At 64.0% G+C, this 20378-nt stretch overlaps 1 protein-coding gene across 5 annotated transcripts in view; it reads right to left on the minus strand.

Moving 5' to 3' along the window:
* Positions 1–1852: 1852 nt before the first annotated feature.
* The window catches only part of ATP9A (ATPase phospholipid transporting 9A (putative)), an 85651-nt gene continuing 67125 nt past the window's right edge, over positions 1853–20378 (minus strand). For all 5 annotated transcript variants that reach the window (XM_055137726.1, XM_055137725.1, XM_055137724.1 and 2 more), the window contains exons 16-28: positions 17150–17242; positions 15591–15674; positions 14039–14209; positions 12333–12431; positions 10141–10230; positions 9920–10064; positions 8980–9044; positions 8404–8559; positions 8128–8192; positions 7867–7975; positions 6879–6936; positions 6179–6382; positions 1853–4646 (exon numbers count right to left, since the gene is read on the minus strand). In XM_055137726.1, coding sequence (XP_054993701.1) covers positions 4510–4646; positions 6179–6382; positions 6879–6936; positions 7867–7975; positions 8128–8192; positions 8404–8559; positions 8980–9044; positions 9920–10064; positions 10141–10230; positions 12333–12431; positions 14039–14209; positions 15591–15674; positions 17150–17242 — 1476 coding nt within the window. In that variant the 3' untranslated portion in view covers positions 1853–4509. The remainder of the gene's footprint in view (positions 4647–6178; positions 6383–6878; positions 6937–7866; positions 7976–8127; positions 8193–8403; positions 8560–8979; positions 9045–9919; positions 10065–10140; positions 10231–12332; positions 12432–14038; positions 14210–15590; positions 15675–17149; positions 17243–20378) is intronic.

Below are 20378 nucleotides of genomic sequence, written 5' to 3' on the forward strand. Positions count from 1 at the left end.
GTTGGCTTTTTTTTTTTTTAACATTATGCAATGTTTGGGTGAAAAGCGGGGGAAGGGCTATCAGGGGAAAAGACAGACATCTTTTTCCCAGAGTTTAGCAAAGCTATTTCGAGTTTTCATGACACATCGCCCTCCCCCCCAACAACCCCCCCCTTGCACGGGGAGTTCTGAGGCGCGAAGGCGGGCCCCCGGCTCTGTTATGTAACCATTTTAGAGGAGGAAATTAGCGACTCCTGAATGAATTCGGTTACTGTGCTCGGGGCTTCTGGAAAGTTGGGAGCGACTGCCGTTCTATTTTGAGGTGAGCAAATCCATCATTTATAGATGGACTCACAAATACCACAGCGTTTCATGTCACCCTGAAAAGTTTCATAACAAAAACAGCTCAAGCACTTGGGGAGTTGGAACATTTCGTCGTCAGCTCCAAGAGCGAGCAGGGCAGACCTTCTCCCGCGGCCAATTATTCAAAAATGCAAATACCCCAGATCAAATAAATATTCATCTTCCACCCACAACCGCCCGCACCCCCCGCCCCGCAGACCAGCAAAATAGTCTAGTAAAGGACATAAAAAGGAATGTCTGTTTTGAAGAAGCCTCGAGCAGAAACCAGCGCGCTTGCAAGAACCCAAGCTCACCCGGTCCTCCGGCGCCCCCTGGTGGTCCAGGGCACTCCGCACCGGTACCCAAGCTCACCTTGGGAGCCAGCTGGTCCCCGGACTTCCGGTGTGGACCACAGGTGAGGGACGAGGACCAAGAGGCTCTGAATGCACCAGGATGGGTGTCCATCCGGATACCCTCATTGCAGGTGGCAGTCCTCACCCACCCCCACAAAGGCCAAGGAGAGGAAGCCAGCAAGCAATTAGTAAATTTTTTTTTTCTTTTTGGGTCACACACGGCGATGCTCAGGGGTTACTCCTGGCTCATGCACTCAGGAATGACTCCTGGCAGTGCTCGGGGGACCCTATGGGATGCTGGGAATCGAACCCGGGTCGGCCGCGTGCAAGGCAAATGCCCTACCCGCTGTGCTACTGCTCCAGCCCCGCAATTAGTAAATTGTAAATGACACAGTTGGAGGTGGCAGGGCTGCGACAGGGACTTGTGCAGATGGGAGTCCAGTTTCTCCACCTGGAGGAGCTGCCACCTGCTCCCCTGGTTGGGGCTCCTCTCTGCAGAGCCCGCTCCAGGGGTGGCTCCCCACTCTGTCACAGGTCCCCCGACTCACTGGCTTCCCAGATGCCACCTGTTCTACCTGAAATGGAAGGGACTGCATTTCTGACACCCTTCTTTTTTTTTCTTTTTTTGTCACACCCGGCGATGTTCAGGGGTTACTCCTGGCTCTGCACTCAGGAATGACTCCTGGCGGTGCTCAGGGGACCGTATGGGATGCTGGGAATCGAACCCGGGTCGGCCTCGTGCAAGGCAAACGCCCTGCCCTCTGTGCTATCTTTCAATCCAGCCCCGTGACACCCTTCTCTTTAAAATAAAAGGGTGGCAGCGGCAGCGCCATCGGGGATAAACGGGAACCATCAACCGTGACTTCCGCTGCACGAGATCAGCGCGATGACAGCCAACAGGATTTCAGTTAACGGTGAAATCCGGGCCGTCCAGAATAAGCAAAGTACAGAATTACACATAATGCATGAGGTTTGTTTTTCTTGAATTTTTTTTCTTTTTTGAAGTCAAAATCACTTTAGCTGGGGAAAACTTGAAAATAAAATTTTTATAAAAAAAAAACAGTTCACATTTCCGGAGACCACGAGATAAGCAGAAAAGCCGTGCGTGGAAGAGAGCGCCCTCCGTCCTGCCACCAGAAGTCGCGTTTCCGCACAAATCAAAATGCTCCCCGAAGGCATACAGTACACAAGCTTTATTGGGCAACAGGAACCGGCCGCGCTGGCAGACAATGAAAGGAGAGCCGCTGGGAAAGTGGGGGGCACGTGGGGGCCAGGGCCGGGACTTCCTGGCCTGCACTCAGCGCCAGGTCCCCCGTGGGCGTGGCCTGGGCGTGGCCTGCCCTGGTCCTTGCTCAGGTGCAAACATCCAACCTCGCACGCCACAACGTAATCAATCAGACGCAGATCGTTTTTTTTGGGTTTTTTTGTTTGTTTGTTTTTTGCAAATACCACGGCCCCTCCCCGCCCCAACACAATATTCACTGACAATGCCCGGCACCATTAAACACTGCAATCCCCACCCCCAATCCCACCCCAGTCCTGGGTGATGGAGAAGATGGAACCCCCCCCCCAAAAGGCTGCTTTGGCGTGAGAAATGCTCTGAGTCACAAGGGATCACGAAAGCCCCTACATACACACACACACACATGCACACAGGCACAAACACACACACACACACTCAAAACGGTGGGGGCACTTTTCAATTCTGTTCCCAATCATAATCTAGACTCCCCCCCACCCCAAGATGAAACGGACACAATTCACGGAAATGTTTTCTTAAGAAAGAGAACAACCAAAAGCTTTACTTTTAAAGAGAACAGGGAGGTGGGGGAATAAATAAAATCTGTGTTATTTACAAAGTCCCTTGTGTATTTTGAAGATGAAGAGTAAGCTGGGAGAGACATCGGGAGCGACCTGGAAGCCGGGGATAGCTCGGAAGAGGTCTGAGGTGACATCTCACAACACACACGTCTCAACACGCCACAAAGGTCAAAGATGAAAAGGGCGAACAGGTGTCCGCCTGAAGAAGGGCGAGGCAGGAGGACAAGGGGGCCGCGTATGAAATCTGGACAGAGGTCTGAAATCTGGGCCCCGCCTAAAAGACATGAGGCGGGTGGGTGGGTCCTGTGCCCACCTCAGGGAAGTAAAACAAGGTAAGAAGTCTGGACGGAGAGGGGAGCGCGGGGCACGGTCGTGTCAGTCTGCAAGAAGCATAAAATCCAAACTACATTCAGAGTGTTGCCAGGAAGCCCCCAGCCGAGAACAGGCTTCGGAAACGTGAGCAGATGGGTGCGAGGCAGGGCCGGCCGCAGGGGGGCTCGGGCTGGACGCCGGCACGGGCAGGCGTCCCCGGCTGGGCCCCTCTTCCAGCAGGTGCGAGGCTTCAGGCGTCAGGCGCTCCCGGGAGGCACCCAGGCCCGGCGCGCACAAGGAACCGGGGCAGGGCGACACCCCTCTCCCTGCCCTCACCCCCGCGCCCCTGCGCCCCACGCACGCACGCCCGCGTGCTCTCAGCAACTGTCAACGATGAGAAACGGGCCTCGGGGCCTCGGGTCTGTGGCTGTTTTCTTAGAGAAAGGGAGGAAGGAAGGGAGGGGGGGGTAAGCGGGATCGCCGCCTCCCGCTGGCAAACCACCATGGGCAGAAAGGAACCCCAAAGTGCTGACTCCAGCAGGAAGTGGGGGGTTGGCTTCAAGGAAAGGGCTGGAGGCAGGGCGGACGGTGTGCCGCGGAGCCTCTGACCCCACCCGGGCCGAGTGTGGGGTCACTGCCTGGCGCCAGCCCGGCCCTTCCAGACCGGGAATCGGGGGACCTGCTGCCCTTCCTCCCCCCATCCTGGGAGCCCCCAGGTGCTCATGCTGGGGTTTCCACTCCCCTCGTCCTGCTGCACGCCCCCCCAACAAGGAAGGTCTCAGGGGGGCCCGTGGCAGGTGCTAGGGAGGTGGGGACCCCCTTCTCTCCGGCGTCTTCCCCCACGCGAGCCAAGTGGCACCTCGGGGGTGAGTCAGAGCAAACGGCCGCCCTCTGGAGGGGACCCCCGCGGGGTCCCGAGCAAGGGCCATGGCACGGCCTGCAGGGAGAGAGGACGCCCCCGCCACCCGTGTACACGAGCTCACCCCGCCCCTGGGGATGGCTGGGCACTGTGCGTCCGGCCCCTGCCTGCCACAACCGTCCCCCACAGCCTGGGCCCCACACCCTGGTGTCCCGGCCACGCCCCATGCACGGGAGCCCCGCAGACTGCAGCCGAGACCACGCGCCCAGACACCCCCAGGACTCCCTGCCGCGCCCCCAGACACAGTCTCCTTCTAGAACCCACTCCAGCTGACCCCCACCCAGGGCTCCTCGCTCAGCTGCGGGCGGGGGCGGGGGGAGACGCGCCCCGGCTTGCTCCCACCCAGAAACGCGTTTCTGCAGTGGGCACGAGCCCCGCGGGCCCCTAAGCGTCACGACGCTGCATGTGGGCTGGGTCAGGCGGGAGCCCAGCCCCAGAGCCAGCCCAAACCCCAGGAACAGCTGCCCCTCGCCCCGGGACCAGCTGTGGGGCAGCCAGGACGAGAGTCGAGCGTCAGGACATGACAGGAAGAACGACGGCCGTGGGAGCCCCCCCTGCCCCGGCGCCACACGCGTTGGTCACGGACGTGCTCGGGGCGGCGGGAAACCTCCCGGTCAGCGCCCCCGGCCGGCGGCGGGGACAGACACCGGCTCACACAGGAGCGCGGGCCCCGCCGTGTCCATCCCGGCCGGCCAGCGCAGCGAGTGAGCGGCTGGGCGCGGGCGAGGGGCGGAAGTCAGAGCTGTCCTCCGGGGGGCGGAGACGCCCGGCCGCGCCCAGCACCTAGGACGTGAGCTTGGAGTAGCTGGGCGGGGAGAAGCGGCGGCGCAGGTACTTGAGCGCGTAGAGGGGCAGGCAGCTGACCAGCGTGATCACCGACACCTTCCACAGGAACGACAGCGTCACGATGAAGTACATGTCTGCAAGGGGCGGGCAGTGAGCAGGGGGGGTAGGGACGGGCCACCCACCACACACACACACACACACACACACACGTACAGACATACACACACAGGTACAGACATACACACACACAGGTACAGACATACACATACAGGTACAGACATACACACACACAAGTACAGACATACACACACAGGTACAGACATATACACACACAGGTACAGACACACACACACAAGTACAGACACACACACAGGTACAGACATACACACACACAGGTAGACATACACACACACAGGTACAGACATACACACACACAGGTACAGACATATACACACACAGGTACAGACACACACACACAAGTACAGACACACACACAGGTACAGACATACACACACACACAGGTAGACATACACACACACAGGTACAGACATACACACACACAGGAACAGACATATACACACACAGGTACAGAAATACACACACAGGTACAAACATACACACACACAGGTACAGACATACACACACACAGGAACAGACATACACACAGGTACAGACAGACATACACAGACATATACAAAGACACATACAGATAGATACACTAACACACGGGCAGACTCACACAAACACAGATACAGACATACACACACAGACACACACATACAGATTTATACACACATACAGACACACACACAGATCAGACATATAACAGATACACATACACACAGACACACAGACACACAGACACATACACACTCAGACACAGACACACACCTATTTATCTCTCTCCCCTCTCTCTTCCCCTCCCTCTCCCTCCCTCCCTCCTCCCACAGGCCGTGGGGGTCACTGAGCTTCTCCGGGCCTCGGGGGGTCTCCTGACAGGGCGCCGCACCCCGTGGTGTCCTGGACCAGCACTGCCGAGAGCCAAGCTCGACCCGGGCCCATCAGGGGAGTTTCTTCTTGGGCTTTTTTGGCTTGGGGCCCACAGTTCACAGGCTGACTCCCGGCTCTGTGCTCAGGGCTGACTCCCGGTAGGCTTGGGGGACCATGTGGTGCCAGGGATAAACCCCAGGTCAGCTGGGCATGTGCCCTGACCACTGCACTATCTCCCAGTCCCTCCCCTCCAGGTTTAGGAGGCGGTGACAGGAACGTCTGGGTCTGAGTTGGAGCCGAGCCCGGGGTCGAGACGGGGCGTCCACCGCCTGCTGCAGGAGGCTGACCCTGCGGTGCCCGGGGGCGACAGGGCTGGGCACGGCTCCTGGGACCACCCTCCTTCCCACACCCACGGGAAACAGCGACAGACACGTGCCAGGCCTGAGCCCCACCCCCCGCGGGCTCTGGACAGGGCCCTGGGCGCCCGGTGACCCCGCCCCCCTCTCCAGGGGTCACCTGTCGACTCAGCACGGGGACCACGGCGCTGCCCCGCCCCCGGCCTGCCCCGCCCCCGGGCCTGCCCCGCCCCGGCCTGCCCCGCCCCCGCCCCGCCCCGCCCCGGCCTGCCCCGCCCCCGCCCCGCCCCCGGCCCCGTCCGCGCACGCGCGGGCCGCACCGATGAACTCGTGCAGGAACACGAGCGAGGCGATGTAGCAGGCCAGGCTGAGCAGCTCGGCCACCGTCATGAGCCAGTGCCACGTCTGGATGGTGAGCGCCACCATGAGCAGCTCCGTGAGGATGAGCGCCGTGAAGGAGATGGCCACGATGTGCACGAACTCCGACTCGAAGAGCAGCAGCGCGCCGTACATGATGGTGCTCCCTGCGAGGACAGCGCCTGGCACCCGGCCCGCCCGCCCGCCGCGCCCTGCCCGCCGCCCGCCAGCCTCGGGGTCACTCCTTTTAGTGTTTTCTTTTTTGGGGGTCACACCCGGCGATGCTCCGGGGTCACTCCTGCCTCACACACTCAGGAATCACTCCTGGCGGTGCTCAGGGGACCCTATGGGATGCTGGGACTCGAACCCGGGTCGGCCGCGTGCAAGGCAAACGCCCTCCCCGCTGTGCCGTCGCTCCAGCCCTCGGGGGTCACTGCTGACGAGGCTGAGGGACCCTCGGGGGTGCCGGGGGCCACACCCGGGCTGGCCACGTGTGAGGCCAGCACCCTCCCTTGCAGCCCCCTCCCCGCGCAGCCCCCCGGCTCAGAGCCCGAAGCCCTGGGAGGTGCTGGGGGTCTCGGGGCACGGGGGACCCCCACCCTCCAGGAGCTGCTCCGGGCCGGGCGCCAGGGCCCAGGCACGGGTGGGGCCGCCCCCGCCTACCTTGGTAGACGCTGATCAGCACCCAGATGAGGAAGGTCTTGTAGGAGAGGGGGCGTCCCTAGGGGAGAGCGCGCAGGTCAGGGGCGGTGGGCTGCCTCCCCTCCCCCGCACAGCTGCCAAGGCCTCCGGCCAGAGCATGCGCATCGCGTTCCCGGCTGGCTGGGGGCTGCCTGGTGTTGGGTTCGGGTCCGGGGAGCCCAGCCGTGCTCCCGGTTCCCCCTTGGCAGGGCTCAGGGGTCCCTGGGGGGGCCAAGCCCAGGTCGGGCACATGCAGGGCAAACACCCTCGCCCCTTAGCATCTTAGCATCGTGCCTGCCCCCCAGAGGTGGGTTAAAGAGATAATGTGCCCGTGGGGACAAAAATGAGCTGTGGGGGTGCCACCCACGGGGTCGAAGGGCAGGACATTGACCCCACGCGGTTCCAGCATGTGCCACCCGTGCGGCTCTCATGCTTGCCACGTCCGTGGCATGCCTCTGAGGAGACTCGCTCCCCTGGTTCCTCTCTGAAGGAAGAAAGGCCCCGCAGGGCCAGGGGCCAACTCCCACACCTCGCCGCCCCCGGCTCCGGCAGCGTAGCCCGGAGACCCCCAGGCACCACACAGCCCAAGCAGCCTACCAGACCCTCTCCGTGGGCCACTGGCCGAAGGATCAGTGTAAAATAATGGGAGGAGGGGGAGCAAGTGAGGGAGGAGGGCAAAGAGCAAAGTAGGAGGAGGGAGAAGGGAAGGAGGGGGAAGAGCAGAGTAGGAGAGAGGAGGGGGAAGGGGAGGAGGGGGAAGAGCAGAGTCGGAGGAGGGAGGAGGGGGAAGAGGAGGAGGAAGGTGGGGAGGAGGGGGAAGAGCAGAGTCGGAGGAGGGAGGAGGGGGAAGGGGAGGAGGAAGCTGTGGAGGAGGGGGAAGAGCAGAGTCGGAGGAGGGAGGAGGGGGAGGGGAGGAGGGGGAAGAGCAGAAGCGGAGGAGGGAGGGGGCGGAGGGGGGCCGCGGGCCGACCTTGAGCAGGTCCTTGTAGAGCTCGGGGTACAGCATGGCCACCTCCGACTTCACGTCCTTGTCCAGCACCAGCGAGAAGACGGGGAACATGGTGTAGATGGTGGAGTACCTGGGGGGGGCCACGGCGCACTCAGAGCAGGCGGGGCGGGGGCACCACGGGAGACGCCGGCAGTGCAGCCCAGCTCGCACCCAGGGGAGCAAGGGTGCAGGGTCCCGCGGAGCTGCCGGCCGCAGGGCCGGGGCGGGGGGGCAGGGACTCACCCGATGATGAGGAAGCCCTGGTAGAGCGGAACCGAGGCGAAGTAGAACACGGACGAGAAGACGGCCTGCGGGGACGGGAGCCGTGCTGAGCGCGGGGCCACAGCAGCCCCGCTGTGCCGCGGACACGGGCACCCCCACTGCACCCATCACCGCTCAGAGCCTCGCCCAGCCTACGCCAGCCTCTCAGGCCCCCCGGGCTGGTGCTGAGGGGACCACTCGGGCCCTGGGCCATCCCGCCCCCCCAACACCCCAGCCATCCGTCGCCCCCCGGCCCACCTGCATGGTGCTGATGCACAGGCTGCGGTGGATCACGAACTGGCTGAGCGCGGCCGAGCGCTTGTAGCTGTTTCGCCCGTGCACCATGAGCAGGCGGCCGAGGTGCCGGAACTGCGTGACCGAGAAGTCGGCAGCCAGGGAAGCCTGTTTCCCCTCCTGGGGCAGGGGAGGGACGGCATGAGGCCCCGAGCGGCCGAGGGGGACGCAGGCATGGCGGGGGGGGGACTCGGGGGGCTGCACACAGGCGGGGCTCTGGCCCACGACTCGAGTGCCAGGACCCGTGCGGAGTGCCGGGTTCTCGTCTGGCCCGGCTTGGGTCTCGGGTGGCCCCCGAGCGTCCTTTGAAGGTGTCGTTCATGGACCCGCCCCAGGGCTGGGTCACAGACGCCGCACGGGAACAGAACCCTCATGCCCAAGAGGCCTGCTGGGGGGCTACTCTGCTCGCACCCGGGCTTGGTGCCCCGCAGAGACCCCGTGGCCCCGCCAAGAGGGAACCGTGAACACCATTGGGCTCCCCCCCCCCCACACACACACAGATCAGCAGCCCGGAGGAGACCCCCGCAGGGCGGGACCCACCTTGCCCTCCACGCCCACGCCGCAGTCGGCCTCCTGGATCATGCTCACGTCGTTGCCCCCGTCCCCTGCACAGCAGAGAGGGGCGGGGCGGGAGGGGTGAGCAGGGCCAGGACGGCTCAAACACCCGGGCGGGACAGGGGCTGCAGCCACTCGGGGGGAGGGGTCACTGCACACGGCCCGGGCCCCACCCATCAGGACCGCAGCCCCTCTGGGGAGAGCCGGGGAGGCCCCCAGGAGGAGCAGCTGGACGCAGGGCCACCCCCAGCCCAGCCGAACTGGGCCGAGTCCAGGGGAGGGACCCCCAGATGAGCCATGGGAGCAGCGGCAGGAGCAGACACCCCGGGGTCAGGCCGCAGAGGGGAACAGGGCCAGTCGGACCTGGGCGAGCCCTGAGCACTGTCCACCCGCGGGGAGTCCTGAGCACTGTCCACCCACGGGAGTCCTGAGCACTGTCCACCTAGGGGGAGTCCTGAGCACTGTCCACCCACGGGAGTCCTGAGCACTGTCCACCCGCGGGGAGTCCTGAGCACTGTCCACCCACGGGAGTCCTGAGCACTGTCCACCTAGGGGGAGTCCTGAGCACTGTCCACCCACGGGAGTCCTGAGCACTGTCCACCCGCGGGGAGTCCTGAGCACTGTCCACCCACGGGAGTCCTGAGCACTGTCCACCTAGGGGGAGTCCTGAGCACTGTCCACCCACGGGAGTCCTGAGCACTGTCCACCCACGGGGAATCCTGAGCACTGTCCACCCAGGGGGAGTCCTGAGCACTGTCCACCCATGGGGAGTCCTGAGCACTGTCCACCCGCGGGAGTCCTGAGCACTGTCCCATCATCCTACCCCGCACAGGTGAGTCCCATCACCCCACCGGTGAGTCCCGCCTCCCCCAACAGGTGGGTCCCCCCCAGGTGAGTCCCCCCAGGCGGGCCCCGGGCGGCCTACCGACAGCGCAGGTGAGCTTCCCGGTGCGCTCCTGCAGCAGCCGCACGATCTGGGCCTTCTGGGTGGGCGCGCAGCGGCAGCAGACCACGGCGGGGCACTGGCAGGCCAGCTCCATGAACTCGTACTCGTAGTACTTGAGGCAGACCTGGGGGCCGGGAGGTCAGCCCCGCCGGCCACCCCGGCCCACCCACCCCCCGGCGGCCCCGCGGGCCCGCACCCACCTCCAGGGAGTCCCCCGAGATGACCAGGGCGCAGTCGTGCTTCCTCCGGAAGGCGTTCAGCTCCAGGTGCGCCTCCCCACGGTTGGTCACCTGCAGGGCGGGCAGGCCGCGCGCTCAGACAGCGGCCACGCGGTGCGGTGCGGGCCGGCCCCGGCTCCAGGGGAACCACCAGCGGCTGACCCACCGCCACCGTCCACTTCCGGCTCCCGGCCCCGCGGTGTCAAGATAACCGCGAGCGGGACCTTGATGCCCAGCCAGCCCCGCATGGCACGTCCACCCTCCAGAGGCCGGAATCAGCCCTGCGGGCTCCGGCCACCCGCCTCTGGCTGCGTCCGGCAGTGCCCACCAACGGCACCGCCACGCTCCAAGGAGGCTCAGTTTGCTTAGGTCTGGGGGCCACAGCACACACTGCTCTGGGGCTACTCCCTACTCAGTGCTCAGGGATTGCTCCCTGCTTGGTGCTCGGGGATTACTCCCTACTCAGTGCTCAGGGTTACTCCTTTCTCGGTGCTCAGGGATTACTTCCTGCTTAGTAGTCTGAGTCCCTCTGCAGTGCCGGAATTGAGCCCAGGCCTCCTGCATGTCACAGCACTCCAGCCCTATGAGCCATGTCCCCAGCCCCTCAAATGCGACTCAACTTCACCTATGAGTGCAGGGGGGCCACACAGAAGGAGAGAGAAAGAAGGAAAGTGCCTGCCGTAGAGGCGGGCTGGGGGGTGGAGGGAGAGGGGGCACCTGGTGTAGGGAACGTGCACTGTGGGGGGCGGGTGTTGGACGATGAACTGCGTGTGACGCTCGATCTCCAGGGCATTCAGCACAAAGACTCTAAAACTCGCCCCCACCCAAGGCAGGGGACTCACATACACTCAGCCCAGTGCTGACCCTGCGGTGCAGGAGCCACTCCCAGCAGTGCTCGGGGGACCATGCGTGTGCTGGGGAGGGAACCCGGCCGGCCCCATGCAAGGCGAGCGCCTGAGGGCCTGGGCTGGTGAGGCGTCAGCGGCACTGCCCGAGACCCCCAGTGCCCGAGACCCCCAGTGCCCAAGACCCCGGGGGTGAGAGGAAAGGAAGGGGTGGGGCTGGAGCGGCAGCACAGCGGGGAGGGCGTTTGCCTTGCAAGCGGCCGACCCGGGTTCGATTCCCAGCATCCCATACGGTCCCCTGAGCACCGCCAGGAGTCATTCCTGAGCACAGAGCCAGGAGTCACCCTTGTGTACCGCCAGGTGTGACCCAAAAAGCTAAAAAAAGAAAAAAGAGGAAAGGGGGCCAGCAGGCCTCTGGCCGCGGCATCTGCCCAGGGTCAGGCCAGGAGCTGACACTCGAGGGACCGTTTGGAATCGCTGCCCCCGAGGCCCCAGGGCCTGCCCACCGCCCGGCCAGGAGGCAGCGGGAATGGCGGAAGGGGTCCAGACGGCGCTGGGAGTGGGCGCCCTCCGCCAGCGGGACCCCCGCCTCGGGCTGTGTCTCTGGAGACCCCCACCTGACCCTGGCCGGGCGCCGGGCACAGGGACGGGGACTGGCCGTGCCATCCCACCGGGGCCAGCGAGGGATCCTGGAGAGGCCCCGGGTGCTGGGCACGGCACCTCTGCCTTTGCGGGGGGGACGCCCTCCGTCCTGCCCCTTGATCCCAGCCCCAGCGCCTGCGCTGAACTGGACGCCCCCCCCACACCCCCTTCAACACTCCCCAAAGGTGGGGCCGGAGTGATGGGGCGGGGGAAGCACCTGGGTCTGGCCCCCGGCACCCCTTGTGATTCTCTGAGCCTGCCAGGAGCAAGCCCTGAGCACAGAGCCAGGAGCAAGCCCTGAGTACTGCTGGGTGTGGCCCAAAAGAGGGGGAAAAAATAAAGCACGTGCTGGAAGGGGCCTGGAGAGAGACCGACGGGGAGGGGGGGTTGGGGGGAGGCATTCGCTTTGCACGTGGCTGTCTCTGGTCTCTGGTGATGCAAGCAGAGTCCCGAGCCCCGCCAGGAGTGCTCCCTGAGCACGGAGCTAGGAGTAAAGCCCTCAGCAGCGGCCGGGTGTGGCCCAAACTAATTTTTTTTTCCAACCTTCTCGAGGGTCCTCTCGGGAGAGGCCTGCGCCCGGTCAGAAGGCCGTGTCCATCCCGCTGGGCCGCGGCACGCCCGGCCTCTGGGCTGGCTCTGCTGAGTCAGCGGCCCCACGCCAGCCCACCCCCGGGGCCAGCCCCTCACCAGCCGGAAGACGTGGATGTCCTGGCTCCGGGTGACCAGGTGCGCGTTCTTGGCCGTGCAGGTGGCCGTCTCCAGCTTGTCCCCCGTCAGCATCCAAACCTGCGCCAGGGACAGGGCGGCCCCGGTGAGCACCGAGGCTGCCGGGTTTGGCCGGACTCGGGCGTCCCACTGACCTCGGCGGGCACGGGGGCGGGGCGTTTCCTGGCCCCGCCCCCACCGCCCGAGGCAGCAGAAGACGCTGCCCACCCCAGCTCGCGGCAGCGGACACAGCCCCAGAGCCTGCACCTGGGGGACTCTGCACCTGGGGCCCCTCGCAGGAGGAAGTGCCCACCTGGCCAGCCCCCGTAGGCTCCCTCAAATCGTCAAACACGGCAGCGGCAGTGCGGGCCCCGCCCCGAGGCTGACAGAGGCTGTGCGGGCATGCGGGAGACTGAGGCCCTGGGCCGGCCACCAGCACCGCCCACCTGTCACCACTCCCCGCGCCCCCTCTGGTCTCCGAGGCAACGGCACTCGCGAGCTGGGGCGGAGCCTCGGCGAGCAGCACGCGCGGCCCCCCTGCCCCGAGAGCAGCCCATGGGGGACACCGGGGACACGTCCAGAGAAAGGACAGGAGCTCAGGACAGGGCTGGAGTGCAGGGACGGCGGGGAGGGCTCCTGAGTGCAGAGCCGGGTGTGACCCCGGAGCACCGCCGGGCGTGAGCCAAAAACAAACAAAAAGCTCAGGACAAAGCCAGAGGCAGGAGCGAGAGCAGGTGCAGCCGAGCAGGGGCCAGGGCCCTCCGGACATGTGCACGTGTGCATGCGTGCACATGCATAGACACGTGTGCCCCCCGAGCACACATACAAGCACATGTGAGTACGCATGTGCATACACAGACAGATACACACACGTGCACGTGTGCGCAGAACTACAAACTCGCGAGAACACGCACACATACACACACAGACACACGCACACAAACACACGCACATGCACAGATACATACACATATGCAAAGACACATGCACAGACACACACGTGCAGACACACACATGCACACAGACACATGCATACACATATGCAAAGACACATGCACAGACACACACCCACACATGCATGCACACAGACACACATGTGTGCACACACAGACACGCACACACAGACATACACATGCACGCACAGACACGCACACAGATATGCACAGACACACGCACGCACACAGACATGCACACACACAGACGGACACACACATGCACGCACGCACAGGCAGACACAGCAGGCATGTACAGACACACACACGCATGCACTCACACAGACACGCACACACAAACATACGCGCATGCACAGACACACACATGCACGGGCACAGACACAGCACGCACGTACAGACACACACACACACATGTACTCACACAGACATGCACGCACACACACATACACGCATGCACAAACATACACATATACAAGCACACACACGTGTCCACCAGTGAGCGTCTGCGCCCGTCCTCTGGCGCCCTCTGCTGTTCTCCGCGGGTATCTCATGCCTCACTCATCCTGACCCATCACAGAGACCACGGGGCAGGGCAGGGCATGGGGAGGGGGGGTGCTCTGCCCGGTCTGGCTCACGTTGCCTCTCCCTGGGGCCTTGGTGTGCTGACGGGGGCGCCAGCCCCCAGCTCGCCCGGGGGGCCCTACCTGGGTGCAGGCGCCCGCTGGGGGGCCCTACCTTGATGCCGGCGTTGCGCAGGGTCTCCAGCGTGGGCCGGACGTCCGCCTGCAGCTGGTCCTCCACGCCGGTCAGGCAGAGCAGCTCCATCTCCATCTCCAGGCTCTCGATGACCGTGGCCACCTTCAGGGACCGGTCGTGCACGCTCAGCTTGGCCTGGACGTAACGGGCCTGGGGCCACGGGGGAGGGGGCCGAGGTCAGTGCTGAGGAAGGGGCACCAGGCCGCCGCCGCGTCCCGGTGGGGGCACCAGCACTGAGCAGTCGAGGCTCGCCGCCTCCGTCCTGGTCCGGGAGCTGGACGGAGTCCGACCCTCTCCCCTCTCCGCCCTCCCACCGTGACCCCTGCCGGCCTGGGACGTGCCTTAAAAGCTGAGAGAAGGGGCTGGAGCAGCAGCACAGCGGGGAGGGCGTTTGCCTTGCACACGGCTGGCCCGGGTTCAATTCCCAGCATCCCATAGGGTCCCCTGAGCACCACCAGGAGTAATTCCTGAGTGCAGAGCCAGGAGTGACCCCTGTGCATCGCCGGGTGTGACCCAAAAAGCAAATAAAATAAAATAAAAACTGAGAAGGTGCCAGAGCAACAGTGCAGCGTGGAGGGCGTTTGCCTCGCACCCAGCAACACGGGTTCGATCCCCGGCGTCCCATCAGGTTACCCAAACACCGCCAGGAGGGACCCATGAGCACAGAGCCAGGAGTAGGCCCTGAGCATCATAGGGTGTGGCCCCCAAACAAAGTGTTTTAAAAAAGAACTAGGGCTGGAGTGATAGCACAGCGGGTAGGGCGTTTGCCTTGCACACAACCAACCTGGGTTCGATTCCCAGCATCCCATATGGTCCCCTGAGCACCACCAGGAGTAATTCCTGAGTGCAGAGCCAGGAGTGACCCCTGAGCATCGCCAAGTGTGACCCAAAATCAAAAAGAAAAAAAATAAAATAAAATAAAATAAAAAAGAACTAAAGTGGCTCAGCAGGGCTGGGACCCTCGTCTGACTCAGAGCCTGGCACAAAGGCAGGTCACAGCCCTGGGGCCCACCTCGCCCCGCCCGCCACGCCCAGCCGCGTGACAGAGATAAGAGACAGGCGGGAGCGGGTCTTGTTTCTGGGGCGCCTTGACCCAACACCGGGACTCTCACAGCTGCCGACGCACAGGCTGCCAGGACGCCTCATCCCCGCTCCCAGAAGGCACCGCGTGTGCCAGGGACCACTGCTGGGCACACCGGGCAGAGCACAGCCACAGCGCTGCCTGCCACAGGACCTTTGACTGTGACTGATCACTCCAAGACAGGTTGCGAAGGTGAAAGCACAAGCAGAAACAGGGCCGCTGCGGTGAGATGTGACACACATGAAAGGGGGTGATGGGCTGTGCCGGTGATGGGGGGGGCAACGGGCAAGGTGGGACTGCCTGAGGTGCTGAAGCCCAGGAAGGCTTCCCAGAGGAGGCGGCCCCTGAGCTGAGTCCTACGGGAATGACCTGGGCTCTGAGGGGTTGTCACTGCAGGCAGAGGAGCAAGCCAGGCGGGCAGAGCGGAGGAGGAGGGGAGGGAGCACTTACTTCGAAGTCCTGGTACTGCTCCTCGGCCAGAGACTTCTTGGCCACCACGAGCACCCGCAGCCCCTCCCGGGCCATGTTCCCGCACTGCAGGGAGGGAGGGCGCGGTCAGAGGAGAGGGGGCCGGGGGGCCCGCACTGACCCCACCCAGCACCGCGGGCTGGGCAGCTCTGTCCACCACATGGTCAGGCCCGGGCACTGATGTCCACCAGGGGCCAAGAGCGGCCAGAAAGGGCCCCACACCCTGAGTACTGAGGCCACACTGGGGAAAAACCCGACCAATTGGGGTGAATTTCAGTTTAACCCCTGGAACCCCACACAGCAACTGAGCAATGCCAGGAGCAAGCCCTGAGCACAGAGCCAGGAGCAAGCCCTGAGCACAGAGCCAGGAGCAGTCACTGAGCACAGAGCCAGGAGCAAGCCCTGAGCACCACCAAACACCCCATGCATATCAATGAGCCTGGAACCGCCGACCACAGCCCTGGGCCTCTTGCCACGCCACGGGTGGGCGGGGCGGCCTCTGGGCGCCACCTGCAGGCCCCACACCCGGGAGCCTACGGCTCTCGCCTGGCTGGGACCCTGTTCCTGCAGGTGGCAGAGCAGAGGGAGCCGCTCCCCTCGGCGGCGGCAGCCTGTCCCCCCACCCGGCCCCTGACAGAGCCAGGGCCGCCCAGAGCACCTGGGGCAGACGCCAGCTGCCAGGGGCAGGTGAGGGCCTGAGTGTGGGGACCCGGGGACGCGGGGACAGCAGGTGGAGGGGGGGGGCACAGGGGCCCGGGGAAGCAGGGACTGGGGGACACGAGTACATGGGGGATGCAAGGATGTGGGGGCACAGGGACAAGGGTCTGGGCACAGAAGGATGCAGGGATGCAGGGCAAAGGGATGTGGGGATGGAGGTATAGGGACGCAGGGACAAAGGGGTAAAGGGGTGCAGGGATGCAGGAGTGCGAGTGCAGGGATGCAGGGGTACAGGGGCTCAGTGATGCAGGGGTGCAGGAATGCAAGGGCATGGGACGCAGGGGTGCAGGGATGCAGGGGTGCAAGGGCGTGGGATGCAGGGGTGCAGGGATGCAGGGGTGCAAGGGCATGGGATGCAGGGGTGCAGGGATGTGGGGCACGGGATGCAGGGGTGTAAGGGCACAGGATGCAGAGGTGCAGGGATGCAACGGCATGGGATGCAGGGGTACAGGAATGCCGGGGCGTGGGGTACAGGGGTGCAGGGGTGTGTGGCACGGGATGCAGGGGTATAAGGGCACAAGATTCAGGGGTGCAGGATGCAGGGGTGCAGGGATGCAGGGGCGTGGGATGCAGGGGTGTAAGGGCACAGGATGCAGGGATGCAGGGATGCAGGGGTGCAGGGGTGTAGGGGAGCAGGGGCGCGGGGTGTAGGGGTGCAGAGATGCTCCCGCTGAGTCTTCGGGGACGCTGTCTTCTGGCCCCTCGGCAGGGCCCTGGGCTGCCTCGAGCTGCCAAGTCGTGGGGGGAGGGACCCAAGCGCTGCATACGGAGCCCCACCTGCCCCGCCACACAGCTTCTAGAACAGTCTAGAACACGCTGCTCACCTCCTCCTCCAGCCAGTCGTTGTACTGCACGATGCCGGCCATGACCACATCCGCGCCCTTCATGTAGAAGGTGATCTCGCCCGTGCTGTCGTCCTGCGGGCGGAGGGACAGGAGGACAGGGGCGCTCAGGTCCCCCCGCCGAGATTCAAGGGAACTCCTGGGGGCTGGGGAGTCCCCACTTGGGGCAAAGGCCACAGAGCAGAGGTGAGGCGGCGTTGGCGCGAGCTCTGCTCTGCAGGGCAGGGCAGGGGCAGCTGGCGTGGGGCGTTGGGCCACCTCGGCACCCGTGGGCACAGACCCACCGCCTCTGGCCGGGAGCATGTGGGTGGGGAACTCCATGTTCTACGCTTCTAGTTTGTTTTTGTTGTGGTTTTTTTGTTGTTGTTGTTTTGTTTTTTTGGGTTTTTTTGCTTTTTGGGTCACACCCGGCGATGCTCAGGGGCTACTCCTGGCGGTGCTCGGGGAATCCGGCTTGGCCGTGTGCCAGGGAGGCGCCCACCCGCTGTGCCCACTCTCTGGCCCTCGACGGCCCCCCCGATGTTTCCGGGACTTTCCCCAGGTCACTGCTTGCCCAACACCCCCCAAACCCAGAGCTTCTTAAACCACAGTCACAACCCGCCTCGGGCTCAGGAAACACAACGTGCAGGTTTTGCTTCACAACGAACACGCAGGGCCGGAGCGACCGTGCACAGGAGGCCAGGCCGGCCTCACCTCTGCAGCCTCAGCAGGTCCCTACCAGGGCCGCCTCGGAGCACAGAGCCAGGAGCAGCCCTGCCCCAAGCGCAGGCAACCGAGGGGAACAGCTCTTTTTCTCTCTGGGTTTTGTTTTGTTCTGTTTTCTTCTTTTTGGGTCTCACCCGGCAATGCTCAGGGGTTCCTCCTGGCTCTGCACTCAGGAATTACTCCTGGCGGTGCTCGGGGGACCCTATGGGATGCCGGGAATCGAACCCGGGCCGGCCGCGTGCAAGGCAAACGCCCTCCCCGCTGTGCTGTATTTCTCCGGCCCCGGGACGCGCTGTTGTTCGCCTGTTCCGTACCCCACAGCCCGGCCACGCACACGCTCTGAGCAGCCCTGCCCTAGAATGGCAGCTGACGCACACAGCCAAGCTCTGGGGGAGCGCGGGGTACGGGGGACGACTGTCCGCAATGCAGCCGTGCCCGTCCCCTGGGGGACCCGCTCCTGGCCGGGGGCTGCGGGGTGGGGGTGGGGCTGGAAGCAGCCCAGGGATCCCCCCCATACCCAAACGGGGTTCACGGCGGCTGCAGGAAGCCGCGCCCCTCCCCAGCGTCCCCCGTGTCCAGCACAAACACCCATCACCGTCTCCGCCCTGACTCATTTCCTCCCGGGTTCATCCGCGGGCTATGCTGTTCCCACAGCCCGGCCGCCCGCACTGGGGGGCGGGGGGTTCATCTCTTCCCACTGGGGTGGGATTCTGGCCCCCGCTCAAAGGCCTCCCACCACGGGCCGCCCTGAGCTCCACCCGGGAGCGGAGGGCAGGGACCGTGCAGAGGCGGGGGGTGGGGGGTCTCTCCGTGCACAGGCCCCCCTCTCGAGAACAGAAGACGTGAAGCCGCACCTCGGGGCCACTCAGCGGCCGCCCAGACCCACCCGGGGGGATGAAGTGGACAGACCTGTGTCCCCTGGGCGCCAACACTGGGCAGGACGGGTCCCTGCCAGGCGCCCTGACCCCTCTGCTCCTAGGAAAGCACGAAGGGCAGTCGCCAGACAGACAGACACCCCAGGGGGGTGGCCCGTCCTTGGAGCCCTGGCTGCCAAGAGGCCACCAGGACGGACCCTGCCCCAGGCCCACATGGCAATAGTCGCTCCAGGAAAAGGGGCTTTGCCACTGTGCACAAGAGCCAGAATCTGGAAACAACCCGAAGGCCCGAGAACAGATGGCTGGCTAAAGAAACTTTGGTACGTCTGCACAGTGGAATACTATGCAGCTGTCAGCAAAGATGAAGCTATGAAATGTGACTGTAAGTGGATGGTCATGGAGAGTATCATGCTAAGTGAAATGAGTCAGAAAGAGAGGGATAGACATAGAGGGACTGCACTCATTGGTGGAATATAAAATAACAAAATATGAGACTGACACCCAAGAGACAAGGGCCAGGAAGATTGCTCCATAGTTGGCAGCCTGCCTCATGAGCTGGGGGAGAGGGCAGCTGGGAGAGAAGGGATCACTAAGTCAATGATGGCTGGAGGGATCGTTCGGGATGGGAGATGTGTGCTGAAAGTAGATAAAGGACCAAACGTGATGGCCTCTCAGTATCTGTATTGCAAACCATAATGTCCAAAAGTAGAGCGAGAGTATGGGGGAAATTGTCTGCCATGGAGGCAGGGGGAGGGGTGGGATGGGGGGGACACTGGGGACATTGGTGGTGGGGAATGTGCACTGGTGGAGGGATGGGTGTTGTCATTGCAGGACTGAAACTCAAACATGAACGCCTGTAACTATCTCACGACGATACAATAAACATTAAGAAGGAAGAACGGGGTTTGTCAGCGAGACGTGAGGTGCGTGTGCAAGTGGTGAAACTCAGCTCTGGTGGACGCGGGTCTGGACAGGGGAGGTGTGGATGGGGGACGCGGGTCTGGGTGGGGGACTCAGTCTGGGGGGGGGGGCGCGTGGGTACGGGCGGGGGTGGAGGTGCTGGGCCAGGCCTGGGGCAGTTTTCCAGAAACTGTCGCACCTGGGGCAGCGGCGAAGGCGGGGCCAGAGACAGGCTGAGGAGGCCGGGCGCAGACTCTGCACAGGACACCAGGTTCAATCCCCGAGGGGCCCCCAGCACTGGGCCCAGGAGCAGCCCCTGAGCACGGCCGGGTGTGGGCCCCAAACACACACACAGAGAAAGAAGGGCGGGAGGGGGGCTGGAGCCATAGCACAGCGGGGAGGGCGTTTGCCTTACACGCGGCCGACCTGGGTTCGAATCCCAGCATCCCATAGGGTCCCCTGAGCACTGCCAGGGGTAATTCCTGAGTGCAGAGCCAGGAGTAACCCCTGTGCATCGCCGGGTGTGACCAAAAAAATAAATAAATAAAAAAAGAAGGGCGGGAGGGCGTGGGGGTGGAGCTACATCCAGAAAGGGGGGTGCACTCCGCCGCCCCCACGGGCCCGGCCAGGCGCCCCGCAGTGCCAGGGGCTGGTCCACCGAGACGCCGACACCGCCGGCTGAGAACGGGGGGGGGTAGGGGGGGACAGGGAGGACCCCCAGGAAGGCCCCC

Source organism: Sorex araneus, chromosome 5, assembly GCF_027595985.1.
Source record: "Sorex araneus isolate mSorAra2 chromosome 5, mSorAra2.pri, whole genome shotgun sequence".
Lineage (NCBI taxonomy): Eukaryota > Metazoa > Chordata > Mammalia > Eulipotyphla > Soricidae > Sorex > Sorex araneus.